At 40.4% G+C, this 15,578-nt stretch overlaps 1 protein-coding gene across 1 annotated transcript in view; it reads right to left on the bottom strand.

The window, feature by feature from the left end:
- SPIDR (scaffold protein involved in DNA repair) overlaps positions 1 to 15,578 on the bottom strand; it is a 194,349-nt gene that overhangs the window by 23,828 nt on the left and 154,943 nt on the right. The window contains exon 12 of the mRNA XM_057365036.1: positions 2,085 to 2,243. Within this exon, the coding sequence (XP_057221019.1) occupies positions 2,085 to 2,243 (159 nt within the window). The remainder of the gene's footprint in view (positions 1 to 2,084; positions 2,244 to 15,578) is intronic.

The following is a 15,578-nucleotide window of genomic DNA, read 5'->3' as shown; positions in this document are numbered from 1 at the left end:
TCTTATTAGCCATTCCTGGCTTCCTCCAGATCATGTGCTTGAAAGGCACACACACAAAAAAAAGTCATTACTTTCCCCTCATATTTCCTACATTTTCTTCCCTTTTATCCACTTCAAAAGCCACTGTCAGACTCCAGGAAACAAACAGTTTAAAAGCCATCTCCTTCCCAAAAAGTAATTGGAATTGGTAAAAAAAAAAAAAAAAAAAAAAAAGAAAAAGGGCAGTAGTCTTTCTTGCAGGGCAGACCACATAGTTCTTACTCACTCATGTGCTGCAAGCCAAGGTTGGGCACTCACAGGCATATCCCATCATGTGCTCGGATACACCACTGGCTCTGGAAATCCATTTATCCAGTGGCAATGAGTTCTACAGCTTAATTATGCTCTTCTAGAATAAGTACTCCCTTGTATTCATTTCAGCTACGGCTTTACTGTGGTTTCTGTCACACCTAGAATGTGTCCCAAACACTTAAAAGTAATAAAAAGTTATAAAGCAGAACTTCGGCTAGAACAATTAAGAAAAAAAAAAAAATCCCTGAACAATTCCCCCACCCACCCATCCTGTAGAATGAAATCACGTTTTAACCACTGCACTGTCCCCCAAGCTACACTATACCCATTTTCTTTTAATGTTTCCTAGCAGGGTTACCACCAGCACAGCTCCAGCTGAGCCACCRGCATTTTCAGCAGTGTGTCTTCTAAACGTCCTCAGAATAGCCAGAAGTAAGTTACTGCTGCTTTGAAACAGAATTTACATTAGAAAAAGTCTGTCTCTTATTACTTAGGCAGAGTACTGGAAGCACCAGCAGCCAGTTGTAAAACTTCATTTGTATCCAGAATTCCAAAGCCATTATTTAATTTGTTTGGAAAAAATGTAACTTGAAAAAAAAAAAGTCAAYAAAATAATTAAATAAGAAGATGTGTTTGTTATTAAAGATCCATAAAAACGCAAGTAGGCTCGAAATCCAAAGGCTCTGAAAATTAACACTGCAAGTACATAAAAAGAAAAGCATACTGAATAGAGCTGGCTGGAAAACAACAATTCCCTTTTGCTAAACATTTCAAGGCTTTGAAATTTGTTTTTGTTCCAATATGAAAYAAAAATGAGACTTTCTCAAAGTTTTCGTGAAATGAGAATGAGAGAAAGAATATTCACTCCCTCTGGACCTGAAAACAATCTTCCCAACAAAGCTGTCTCCAAAATAGATAATGTTTCCATGAAACATTCTGGTTTTGATGAAACAGCATTTTTCAACAGGAAAAAAAGTGTCAGCAGAAATACCATAGCCATTCTAACAGCAAAGGCTTATCTAGATCGGATGCTTGTACYAATAAATTATGTTGAGAACTGAACCAATCTAATTATATTTATATAGGTCCCCATGAGAACATTGTATCATTCTCCTTAGAAAGATACTCTGTAAGATAATCAATCTATTTAACTTTTGTTCTTGACTAAAGWTATTTTATTTGAAGAACGTAAGAGAAATCACAGAATAAGCAAAATCTGACATGTACCATAAGTCAATTGGTTACTCACCTGGGGGGATTTTTCATAAAGTTGTTGATATTCTTATTTCAAAATAAGAATGGCTTTAAGATTTGCAAGATTTTTTTTTTAAAGAAATTGAAACTGTGGTTCTAAAACCATACAGACTTAATAGAATTATCTCTCATATACTAAAGGAAAGTCTGTTCTTGAAACTTCAACCCATACCGGGCAGCACTGCAGAAACACTCAGTGCAGTAAAAAGTTCTGCAATGAAAGGGAGGTGAACTAATGTTTTCAAATMTCTGAATCTACTGAAGATGGAGAAAACACATATATTTTATGAAATATTGCACACAGTAATTCCTCACTCTGCTAWGTGTGTATTTGTGCTCATTTTAGCTTATTTGTGCTCATTTCAGAGTATGGCTGGCTTGAGCATAGCTGGATGCTCCAGAAGGGGCAATGTGGACATTTGACTGAACCATGCCAGGTTCAGCTGTTCCAAAGAATGGTGGTCACAGAAATAAATAGAAAGGCTGATCATCTTTGCCTGCCACAGCAAGCAATACGTTCTCCCATTCAYTGTTCTCACCTTCCTCTTGTAGTTCTCTGCAAAATTTTCATTCCAGCTAAGCAGCAGGATTTTCCTTCCCATCTCCTGCAGTACTGCTCAATGTCATCTGTGGAACTCAGGGACTGCAGCTGCACTTCACTGAACATTCCATAGGCATCCTGGACGAGGAGGCATAACCTGCAAAACATTCCTCCATTACTCACTGGCATCTGTTCATAACAAACCAGTGAGCAAAGCTCTGAAAATGATACTACAAACTTCAGGACAGAGCTTATCCTCCACAGCATCTGTGGAATTCCTATCAAGTAATGTATCAATAAACAAACCCTACATCGATAAAGGTTTTCTCACGTACATTTTCAGGTCATAACAGGGCCATGAAGCACAGAAGCATGACTGAAACAAAGAATACAGGGCTTGCACTGGGGATTAGATGAATTAACTGCTATGCACTATGTGGTTTGTGTACTTAAAAAGGAATAAAGTTGAGTTTTTGCTTTACTTGAGGTGAATTCTACAAAGAAGACACAACAATGACAGAAACTTAAGTATGTGTGTGTTTATGAATACAAAAATTCTGCTTAGAAGTAAGCAAAGCAACATATTTCACAAGTAATAATCATGGAGACTGACAAAGCAAGCATTACATTTCCTCAAACTTTTTCAAAAAAGGAGTCCTCAGGATGCAAAAAAAGAGAGAAGCATCAATTTTTCTGGGAAGAAAGGGAAGGGAAGGGAAGGGAAGGGAAGGGAAGGGAAGGGAAGGGAAGGGAAGGGAAGGGAAGGGAAGGGAAGAGATATTTTTCTGGAGACAACTTTAGGGGTGTAAACGAAAGTCACTGCGGTGGACAGTAGCAGGGGGAGGTGAATTAAGTTGCTACTTGCCTGCCATCAGCTTGGTGAGGAAGCATTCCCTTAGGAGAACCACCAGTCCAGGGCATGTAACACACAGGAATGATCTCTGAGTTGGAAAATCCCGAGGCCCAAATGTTTGAGGGAAGGCAAATTACTAGGCAGAGGTGTAATTCTTAATTTCCCCACTTTTCTGCCATGCCCTTGGCAGATAGCATCTTCCTNTTGGGTACAAAGCCCAGAGGAACTATTTTAAGAAGGTAATTAAAGAACCTGCTAAACAAACAATTTGATTAAAATCTATGGAAGTAGGGGCTGTAGGGCTGGGAAGTATTGCTTAACCAACTTGATGGCATTTTGAGAAGATAGTCCTGTCATAACAGATAAGGCAAAATCAGTGGATGTCATACATTTAGATAGTCAAAAACGCATTTCACAAGATTCTGCACMTGAGATGAGCAGCCACGATAGCATGAGTCATGCAGGGCAGGAGGAAGGAGGCCCCTCTCGACAAGATTGGTTTAATTGCCTCAGAAAGAGASAGTTCAGCATGGAAACTTTTCGAAGGGAAACAAAAATTACCTTTGAGAGTAGCACACACATCTTTATTTCCAAATAAAACYCAGGGGTGCACTAGGCAGCAGAATTCAGTTAATTTCAAAGGTACATGCCAAAATTACCCTCCCCAGAAAAGCACCATTGTTCCCAGCAAACTAACTCCAACTGTTTTTGGAGCACATCCTGTAACATAAGTGCACCTTGAAAGCATTCAACAGTAGTMATTATATCTTTATAAAGTATATTTTAAATCAAATGAACTCCTACATTGAAGAAATCCATGTATTTTCTTCACATGGAAAAGCAGGCACAAGGAAGACCAATAATCACACTTTTTTGTTCATTATGAACTTTCTAAYTTTGGCTTAGACCTTAAGAAAGCTGCATTTGACATAAGATACAACCCCAAAGGCTTTCTGACATTAGCAATTGTGCAAGCAGCAGCTAAGGATCCTCAKTTTTCAGATTCTGGTGCTGGTTTTAAGGAGCAGCAAGGGATGGAACTGGACACAAACAAAGACTTCCATATTTTCCCCATACATCTAGCTACAAGGTCCTATACAAACCAGTCATCACCAGAAAAAAGCCAAACAAACTAGAAAAACTATGTTTGCCTGCTGCTTTCCATGTTAGGACTTTGCAATCAGTTAAGAGATCCCCTGAGTTTTAACTGATTTGACTGAAACTCCCTGTGATATTGTTATGTTTGGAAAACCAGAGCTCATATTCTCTGGACATGTCTGAAAATCAGATTGAGGGGAACCGGAAAAACAAAGCAAACAGTTTTGCCTATGTTAACAAAATGTTGACTGTTAATTGTGAAAAATTAGGCCTCTGTATCTTGGAGCAAGAAGGGCCAACTGAGYTAGTGTCTCAGATCAGATCAGTTCAGCAGTCTCTTAACTGATCACTGGAATTTCTCATATCTTTACTGAGACATAACTGAACACAAGCAAGTCTCAGACTAGCTGGCACCAGRGTCATATTAAGTCCTCTGGGACATGTTAATTGCCCAAATAAAACTAGCTTGGTTGGTGCTGAAGACATCAGTCACTAAAAGAGCATTTTCCAAGTCCTTTTAAGTCAAGCAAAGAGATGGTTTCTGTCAGACATGGGAATCTCAACTCCCCACATCYCTGGCCACACATTTCCATTCCTTTGTGGTGGCACATAAATGGCTAGGACAGGAAAMTGATCCGACCAAAAAATACTGTAGCCAAATCATCAACATCAGTAGCATTCATCTGAGTTCCTTCAAAATTAACTCTGCAGAAGTAAACTCCAACTTGCATCGAGTACTGCTTCCAGGCAAGGATGTATTTTCCTTGAAGCTCCCACTCCAGGTGTCCAGGGTGTCCAGCACGACACCCCAGGTCATATGATGGGACAATGGTCACCTTATGGCCATGCTCAATGCAGAGAAGAACTGTGTAATTTGAGGCTTCTGTCACAATATTCCCATTCACACTGGGAACACATTCATGATTTCTGGCACCATGAAGGAASACAGAGCACCAGAACCCATTGCATCAGACTCCATGTACCTTTRCTCTGTCAGCTTCCTACAGAGGAGCAGACAAATGCTACACTCACTATATGTGCCCTAACAGTGTCCAAAAGGTAGTCACAGTTTCTCTGCAACATGCATTTAGAATGAAATGTATGTATTCACTCAYATGGAAGTCAGAATTTCACAAATAAGCTTCAGATGCCCAATTTCAGACAAGGAGAGAAATACCCCAGATCAACACCATGAARAAAAGWTCACAAATACATACTTTCTGCTTCRCCRTGCTTTTAAAACAGTATGAATGAATAATGATAAAACCCTGAAATGCTACAGGTGTGTGAGAGAGGATTTTTCCATCTGAATGACCACATGCAATCAGCTGCATCCCACAGGAGACTCAGGGATGGACTTGGAGAACTACCCTCCTGTTCTTTGGAACTGCTTCTGYTCCTATGGATTTGTACATGCTGTCAGCATCACTGACAGTAGTGCAGCTGCATTCAGAGGCTATGGATTCATGACCTTAACTTCCTCATCAGCACTGTTTCTTCCCTTGATTACACTTTATTCCAAAAAAAGTGCATTTGGTTTATTTTCCCATGTTGCAGCATTGCTCTTGTATAACAGCAAATGTTCTTGCAAATTAATTTTTAGYAGGCAGTCTGTGATTAAAGCCAACAGCTTGTCCCATTGCTTTTTCTTCCCCTTTGAATCTCACTATCATGATGAAAACCCACATCAAAATTATGAGAAGCTGCAAAGCCAAAATTAGTATCTGCCCCCCAAGAATCCAGCATTTATGGTTTTTGCATATCAAGAGGAACTTTTTTTTCATAATATGTGGATTTGTATCAGTTAATCAGGTTAAGCATACCTTTACCAATGCCTTGTCAGTATGTATAGTAATGGACTGTTAAAAAGAGACAGGCAACATCTCAAATTTAATCAGTGGTGCTTGTGCAGGGATAAAGTAMGGGACATTTTCATTTTTGGGACAACAGGATGTAAAACCTCAGCTTAAAATATGGTTTTGAAAACTGAAATTTCTCATGTAAAATAGCAGAGAATTCACTCCTGGAGRGAGGGGTAGCAGGAGAGCCACTAGAGGAGCAAATGTAGGAGATGCAGACTAAGGAAAAAGTGATGTATGACACATTGGTAATAACAAAGGGGGTGAAGATAGGGAATGATAAGAAGTGAGGCAGAGTTTAGCTTTTTTTACTATTATTATTAATTTTTAAGTAATGACACAGTAAGTCTCATGTAAAAGCTTGGGAAGATTTTGTTAATTTGCTAATAGCCYGAAGCAAGCATGGGGGTTGGAAGAAGATGAGACTGATTACTCTGCATTATTTCTATGACTGTGCTGATCTTTAGGACAAAACGTCTCCCAGTAGAAATCTGGAGAGGATTAGAGGATTAATGCCATGCCCTTCTCTCAGTTAGTCACTCTTCATGGGTAAAGGGTAATCCTTGCTTTTACTAATATGTTTTTATGCATGAAAAATCAATCGCTCCATACTGCTGCCTTTTATCAAGCAGCTGACTTTCTGGAGAGGTAAGAGCAATGAAAACCTTCTTCATTTTTGGTCACCTCCAGCTTCTTCAGCAGCCAGTGGAAAGGAATAAGAAAAGGAAGATCTGCTTGCAGAGGAGGTGAGAGCTCAGGGAGGCCAGAATTGACTGATTACACAGACACTGCCCTTTACTGAGTCTTGTGAAAATTACCAGCAGAAATTTGTCATGAACAGATCTTAACCAACAAATAATTGTTTTAGCCTTAGGKAGGAGGACAACTGTGGCCCAGGGCAGCTCCTCTCCATGCACAGCTGAGCTTGAGGAGCGGGACAGCCAGGCAGGCACCAGCACCTCTGCAGAGCTCTGCATGCACCTCACTAGCTGCTCTTTCTTTGGAAGGGAGGGAAAGGGGAGAATGGGAAAATGCCTGAAAACTAATTGACTTGTATTAGCTCTGATATTTGCTCATTCTTTATCTTAACCATCCATGAGACAGCTGCTGCTGCTGCTTTGTTTGTCAGAAGGACTTCTTATCTCAGTGAGGCGCGGTCCTAGCAGAGGCATAAAGCACACGTACGTAAACACACACAAACAAAACCCCCTCTGCCTTCATCACCAGAGGCACAACACTACCTACACAGCTCCAATCCAGCAAACTTGTCTGGTCAAGTCTCAAGGTGGAGCTGATTAACTCCTGCTAATATGGCTCAGATTCAAATTGTAACCTGCAGGACACCACCCTACTGGGATTTCATTTATCCCTACCTTAGGARCTCCTTGCATTCASCATACYCATACAGTAACTGAAAATTCAAAGSTCAGGSCACAGGRACAASYGTCCATCTTCCCCCTTGTAACATTAGCAGGATTTGTCTATTAAAAGCACCATATACACCACGTCATATGTTCCTTCATGCTCCTTTTTGAAAAGAACACACCCACTGCAGCTTTCTTTGGGGAGACACAAAATTCAGAGTTTTCAGCTTAAAATCCTACTGTCAATAATAAAGAGTGAGGCTCGACAGAACATAACAATGGATTGATTTACACAAATATGAATTAATGATGATGGTAACTATCTCCTCTGCACAGATTGCAGAGGCATGCAGGTACAGAGCCATTCCCAGTTTATAAGGGGAATGTCAAGCTGGAAAAAGAATCCTGGTCCACATACAGACATTTCCAGCACCCATGCTGGTGCTCTGGTTTGAAGCACTGAGGGGAACAAAACAGTGATAATTTGCTTTGAAAACTGGAGGTTTAAAACTACTGAAAAGTATAGTTTGTGGTCATGCATGTTTTTATTTGGTAGCTGTGGAAGGGCCCAGAAGGAAAGAAAGTCTGAAGTGCTGGACCTGGCAGAAGTATTGGTGGAAAYTGCACATGTGACAGGAGTAACACCAGGGCAATAAGCCAGTCTTATCTCTGCATCTCAAAGAGAAAATATGTAGCAGAGGCCTCTCTGGTCTCAGGAAAGGAAACTTTTATTTTTGCAGACACCTCCTAACTGAGGATTTCTGCAACAGGCTGGCAAGTAACTCACGACAGTAACTATACCAAGTCACTCATTTTGGATTTCCTTTGAGTTTCATTACAATTTTTATACATATGTTACAAAATGAAGTGAAAGTGGTTATAAAACAACTGTTGCTTACTTTTATTCACTTCCTTGACTCATCACATAGTTCAAACTGGAAAATCAAATACCACTTCCACAAGGTCTTTCACGATTCCTTGCCTGATTGCTTTTTCCATTTCTTCATTCATGTTAATCCTTCCACCTACTATTTTCTGCCTGTGGCCTGAAGAAGCAGCACTTCTGTGGGAAACAGCTTTTGTGCGTAGGAAGAGACCTGCATGAGCCAAGCGTGTCAGCAGAGCTACCTTTTTAATGCAGAATGTGCGCACAGAGAACAGGGCTGCACAACACTGCAAATGCTCCCACTCAAAACATGGAACACCACCTGCCTGGTGGGAGCCACACACARCTTGTCAGGAATTGGTGTGGCACAAAAGCCAGCTTTTTGTACTTGCCATGACAACCACAGCTTCACACGTGACAATTTTTTTCCACAAAAAAAACATTTCTTACAGACSAAGTTTTCAAGTGACACCAAATGAACTTTTCAAATTCCCCATCTGACGCTGTCTCTAAGTGCACTTTTGAATGAAACTGCTGATGTGTGTGTTTTATTTGTACATGGAATTTCTCTCAAMAGTAAACAAAACATTTAAAACCATAAAAAGACATTCCTGACCTCCACTCAAACACAATATGGAGCCTAAGCTGTAATTTCAAACATTGACAGAGCTGCATTTGAAAAATATTTTCAGTATCATGGATAGCTTCAGGTCAGATTCAAAAATGAATACTGAAGTTGTTCTACATTCACAGTTTAAATCCAAAGTAATTATGTCATGTAAGTCATTTTTTATAGTGATAGTTGGTTTGGAAAACACAGAGAGTYAAGGAAAAGCAACTTCCTAAGTATTGCCTAAAAGTTTGTATAAAGGCTAGGCCACAAAGGAGCAGTAAGACTTTCCKCCCTCCAGATCCCCCTGGCATCTCAATGCTACACAGGACACAATTTATGGTCCTTCTGCTAAGATCCATTCCATACAGCTTGTTATGCAAATAAAACCAATTTTGAGTGGCAAAAAAGAAGCAAGCACATCAGATCACCCCAGWTGGTTTCACTCCCTGTGCTGTTAATTGCAGTTGGTGAGAAAATAATGATGCACACACTCCTCAGGTTCCTTAGTGTACCATTACTTTAGCATGGAATCCCATCACAATCCCTTGGTTATTTCAGTATACAAATCAGAGAAAATATTCTTTTCCTTCATGGAATGATTCACTAATCAACAGTAAAAATGTATATTTAAGAAACTTACAGGCTCGGTTGAAAACTGCAAGTCTTTCTTATGGACGATGTCCAATAGAAAAATTATGTTCCAAATATAACATGTAATTACCACCCAGTCATTTCAAGTACTTATCTATGAATCTGAGGAGGGGTTCTTTGTTTATTTTTTTAATCTCAAGACTTTGTAATTATTGTTTTGGCATCCAAGAATTCCAACAGTTGGTGGGGTGCTGCCAAAAAGATCTTTTCTTGCAAGGTGCTCAGCCACCCTCCTTTCCAAGAAAATCAGCATTCAGTTGCTGGTTCTGGCARTGTTTCACATCATCTTTGCTGCGCTACGTTTCCTCCACGCCTTAGTTCCTTATACGTAAAAATCAGAATAAAAGTCCTGTCTTCAAAGGGTGATCTGAAAGCAATAGCTGAATAATACGATTGTATCTCGGAGGGCAGGTCCACAGAGCCTATTATGTGTGCTAGATCCCATTTGAGTTAGGGGAGGAGGCTATATATATGTGTATATCTAGGGAGAGAGGGCTTCCTTGCAGTATCAACTCATTTCTTCCACACTACAGGATCCAGAGAACTCTCAACTTGCCCTGCAAAATCCACCGTGAGGGCTCCACAGCGCCTGGAATGAAGCAAGAACACTGTGGCAGCGATACGGGGCCCCTTATCTTTTGAGACTGTAYTGTTTGTGGATTCACCAGATTCTGAACCACGAATGGGATCCCGGAAGATTTTATTTAAAAACAAAAAATCAACATGCAGTGAGTATTAAAATCAAACCTCTGCCCATTTCAGCAGGCACAGATTGTCCTMAATTGCAGTTTTGGTAGTATAGCACTATGGCTGTATTCAGTAGCACACCGCTGTGTCAGTGCCACATCATCCCACTGAACTCGCAGAAAAGCATAACATTCATCACAAAATTGTCACAAAAAAAAGGGCAGAGCAATGAGCAAAGAAGAAAAGCAGAAGTGCAATCKTGCTGGGGCTCCTTCCCCAGCAGAAAGGCAATTCCCCACGTTCCTGCAGGGCCCGCCGGTTGTGTTTTTCCCCGCTGCTGTCCCCCGTCAGTGTCGGTGGCTGCCTCTCCTAGGTGTGTTTCTAAATGAGGGATTGGGAGCGTGTTCGTGTGTGCCCGCCGCGTGTTTACAGGAGTTATGGTAGCACTTCTCAGCAGTCCAGCCAGAGTTCTAGGAAACGGCCCCTGTTATTTTATTCTGGGTCGATGTCAGCTCGTGTCAGGCAGCAGAGATCACACAGGACAGCCCGCTCCATCTCGCAGCGCTGGCCGGAGGCCTCAATGGGAGAGGGAAAGGGAGCGAGCTGCGAGTGGGCGGAGAGCCTTCCCAGCACTCTACCAACCACTGCAGGAGGAATTATGATAAACACCACTCTGGAAACCAGATACAACAGTACATTGTGTTCTTCTTCGGAAAAACAACCCGACTTCAGCTCACTTAAAGTAAACAGTTAATCCTGTTTATCTTTTTTTTTTTTTTCCTTTCTTTCTTGATGAGTTGTTAACAGAACAATCTCTTCTGCAAAGCAAATGAGAGATCTGTCCCTTAAATTCATACAGATTTTTTCTCTCCTCAAGCAGAAAAAAAGCAGTTCGATATGTAAACTTTCTACTATCGGCAAACAGTGTGGAATAACAATCTTTCTTGGCTTAAACTGACTTAACAAAGCGATGCCAAAACTGAATGAAACCTTTCCCTTACTTACATATTTTATTTTGGAAAACTAAAGTCCCAAACAGAATGTTCTATTCATCCCCTTTAACTGTTCCGCTTCTGAAAAGAACAAGCAAAACTGGCTTAAAAAAAAAAAAAAWAAATCAGGATATTTGTTATCCTTGCCACAGGAGCACAGGGTGCCTGGGGAGTAGAGAGCAGCTACTGAGCAGGGGGTGGCYGGTCCCAGGTTTTCTCTCAGAGGTGAAAACAGAGGAGTCAGATTAATTGACTGCAACTAAGGTAACAAACTGTTACCCTACTTTTCAAAATATATGCTTACTGTGCAAATTTCATGGTGTCCCTGACTTTCAATAATAAGGGTGATTAATCAGAAAAGCAGATGGAATTGATTATGTTGTTTTGCTGGAGTCACCACAGTCTACCTATTAACTACTTCTTACTGGGGACTCCAACTCAGTCCACTGAAAGCTACAAGCTTTCCCAAAGGGAATTCTAATTTTTAGCACTCAGGAGTTTAAATAGTTCTGAAAGTCAACAACGAAAGTGTGCTTAACATCCCTGGTCAGTAAAGTTTGTTGATTTAGCTATTTATAATAGAAAAAAAATTTGAAAACCTGTAAGAGGAGAAGAAAAATATTTCCCTGCTTTATTTTTACTCATTCTGCAAGCTCTGGGATCTTGGGTTTTCTCTGCAACTGATGTCATGAAGTGCAAAAACGTAAATTCAGGCGAGTGAACGTCTGATTTTACATGCAAAATTTTTATATTTTTCCTCTTTATGTCCGTGTGTGTCCCCCCCCCAAGATCTTAATTTAGGTTGTTCTTATTTTTAAATCTTTTGCAGCAGTTGCTGAATTTACACTGCTCTGGTGAGCTCCTATGTGGCAGAGCAGGACAAAGCAGAGCTATTTCCCATTGCAGAAAGGAGGCAGGCTCCAGAGGCAGCTCTCAGTGGCTGGGGCCAGAATCCCAGAGGAGCAGCCTYGGGACTGTTCCTCCAATCCAGCACTCAGCCCACCATGGCCTCCAGCCAGGACTGGAAGAGCCAGTGTGCCTCCAGGGAAGACTGGAAGAGCCAGTATTGGCAGGACAGGAGTGCTGCTGAGCACTTCATCTCGCCCCAAGTGCACCCTGTCATTTAACCCCCACCCTCCCAGGGCWGCACCTCCACAAGGAAAGCATGGCTGCCCCCTCATGACTGTGGGTTTGGCCTGCCAAATTCGTCCCCAAATTGCTGGACAGTGCACAGCCCTATCTGTGAAGGATCGACTGGCACCAAGGTGCTGCAGCTCCGAGCAGGATGGTTACTGGCAGCACGACTGCAGGGAAGAAGCCACAGGCTTTGGTTAAACCTTTCTCTTGAGAAGCCAGAGAAGAATGTGGCAGTCCTACTGTCTCTACTTCTTGGGAAACTCTTGGCTACWGGAGAAGAAAGCAGTAAACCTAAATCATTTAGGGTGCAGTCATAATCCATGTACCAAAAAAACTCCTCTTGTCTGACCCCAGGGTGGTTGGCCACCATCGCACCTTCCTTCAGGAGGGAAGGGATCAGCTGAGAGGAATGCGGATGAGAGCWGGATCAAGATCATTAGGAGATGACATACACAGCAGGAAGAAAATGTGGAAGGTGAAGGAGACAAAGACAAGGAGGAAATGTTCTCTGGTATCATCTCTCTTCCACTTCCTTTCTCACACSTTGCTGTTCTCCATATCTCTTTTAGTTAGAGATTAGCAGGGGAAAAGCCAGCCTGTGGTAACACCAGTATTATCCCATGGATGATCTGCAAGCATTACTGAAGGAGCACCTTCCCCACACACAGTAGGATTTTTTACATAAGAAATTATGGACACAAAGCCCTGCTGAAAGAGAGGTGCAGATGGCAGCAGTTTTTCCAATTTGAAAATGAAAAATAAAGTTTAGTTGCCCTTTTAAGCTTTTATATAAACTTGGCAAAATGAGAAATCCCATTTTCAGTCATAGGTTAAGCAAAGCTTTATRAATTACTTCAAATTACTTACTTTTAAATAAGAAGTAGGTTTAGGCCATTATCTAAAGCTCACTCAAATTAACACCTTTGYATTGATTTCAATGAACTTTATTTCATGCTGTATAGCAGGCACAAAAAATATCTGGGCAGCAACAGTTACATTCCTTCATCTTGACTTCCTTCAATCATTCAWGCAAATTTCTTGCTTCTCTTTTAAATCATCAAAACTGAGCAGCAATCAAGGTAATCAAACACTGGAGAAATTTAATAAAAATTGCATTTAAGTTTTCTTATAATTTCAAGGTATCATTTTTAGCAGAATCAGAACTTGGAATACAGCATACATTAAAATAAAATACATTAAAAAAATCCTAATTTTGCTATATTCTCTCCTTTTTGTTTGCTTGGTTTCTTGGTTTGTCTGGTTTTTGGTGGCATTTAATTGGGTAATCTTAAAATAGGCACAGAGAATCTCTCACTTCTTTCAGCACTTTGGTTATCTTCAGATGCGCAAGATCTCAAATATTATGTGGGCTAGTGGCAAATGTCCTAAAATAAAAAGTCTCTGCTAGAATATCTTCATCTCAATCACCCTGTACAGATAATAGTGTGTRTTTTATATCTCATGCATGTGAAATACTATTTAATTGTAATTACATAATCAGTCATGACACTGGATTTGATATAATTTGATATAATAACCCTGATCAAATACCAAGAAATCCAGTGCGTGGTATATTCGATTCCTACTTTCCCTTCCTGATACAAAGAAAACAGTCCTGAAAATAAGAACCTGTTCAAATATCAATATAGCATATTTCATTCTCATTATTTATATTCCAAGGAAAAGAAGAAAACAGGACCAAATCTAATCAAAACTASAGGAAGAGTTTCGAGACACACAAGATAATAATGTAAATTAGAACTGGATTAGGGCCCTTAGCAAACCTATCTATTGATGCCAAAAGAGGTGATTTAATATTCTGTGGTTGAGATTCTGGTTTTGTGTCTTAYCCAAAAGAGTATCAACAATAACACATTGTTCCCCTACCACCATGCTGGTGGTGTTACAGCCTCTGATGTGATTCAGCACAGACTTGAAGGGACGGACACTGCTAAACATTTGGATTTTCCTGATCTGTCACCCATTGCAGGCCAGCAGGAGATACAACATCACAGCCAGGACAGCAAGATAACTTTTGTCTTTAAAACATGCAGTTTCCTGTTGATACTATTCTGTATTGTCACATTTGCTGTCTTGTTCTCTTTTTCCKGTCACACATTCCTTCTCTAATTAAGTCTTCAGGGTACTGCACCGGGGAAACATTAGGACAGGGACTTCTCCTTGCCCGCCAGAGCACCGGAGATCAGGGCACACACCCTGATCTTCACTGCAGCATCAGTGGCACAAAAGCAGATCAAAGCTTTTGTGAAGCCTTTTAATCATCAGTCCCTGCTGCTTTACCCTTGCTAACCACAGGCAATAGGGCTGGTATTTGTATTTTCTGAGTACTATTTTCTGAGTCAGCAACTTTGCAGCTGCATTTTTCCCTTTCAGGCTCTCCACTTGAGTAGGACAAAGGAGTTGCTCTTTTTGTGCAGAAGGGTGTCAAATCAGGCTGAGGCTGCTCCTTCAGCCTGGCTTCACCCTCATCCCCAGAGCARAGCATCCAGGAGCCATCAGAGGGAGGTCTGAAGGTTGCTTTAAGGGGTTTCTTTTCTACTGGGCATGTGATTATAGGAGGCAGAAAGCACCAGCACATGAAAATGACAACATTTAAATAAATATAGGCCATATTTTCATGCATTGCCTGTTGTCATGGGACACGCTGTCCATGGTGTTCTCTCTCTCCACTGCCAGGTAATGTCACAAGCCTGTGGTTTTGGATCACTGTGGCACTACGTAACTCATGTAYTCCTAAGCTGAAGCACAGAAAGACCTTAAATTGAAATATAGAAATACGCTAAAACAAAATTGACAAAGCCTTCAAACAATATTCTCAAMAAAAGGAGACAAAATGCCTACGTTTAAAAAAAAAATGAGCTTTCTGATCAACCCCTTTCAAAACATGTTTTCTAAATTCCACTGCTGCAAGAAGTGTGAAAATATCAACAAGACAAGAACACAACAAATGAAAACATGGTAAGTGAATCCCACTTGGATAAATTTGAGCATTTTGCTTCACCAATTAAAAAAAAAAAAAACTAAGTTAAAAAAACCTAACCAAACTGGAATTTCTAAACAAGTGGTTTCAGAGTAGGAAAATGGCATTGTTTCAAAACATAGCATTTCAGCAATTTCACAACTTTTCATTTGCTTGTACAAGCTTTTCATAAGAAGTTTTCATTACTTTACAAGTTGATCTGACAGAAAATTACTTCTTTGAAAAAAATTCCCAAACATTTTTCCTAGAAATACTTTTTAAACCTCTAATACAGTAACTATTCATTAACTTTCAAGGTTTATTTTGACCAAATGTATTTATTCAGTATACTAAAGAATAATTATCCAGTAT

Source organism: Malurus melanocephalus, unplaced genomic scaffold (genome assembly GCF_030028575.1).
Source record: "Malurus melanocephalus ecotype Western Australia unplaced genomic scaffold, MMel_1.1 scaffold_46, whole genome shotgun sequence".
Classification (NCBI taxonomy): Eukaryota; Metazoa; Chordata; class Aves; order Passeriformes; family Maluridae; genus Malurus; species Malurus melanocephalus.
This window is presented reverse-complemented; position numbering and strand designations above follow the sequence as displayed.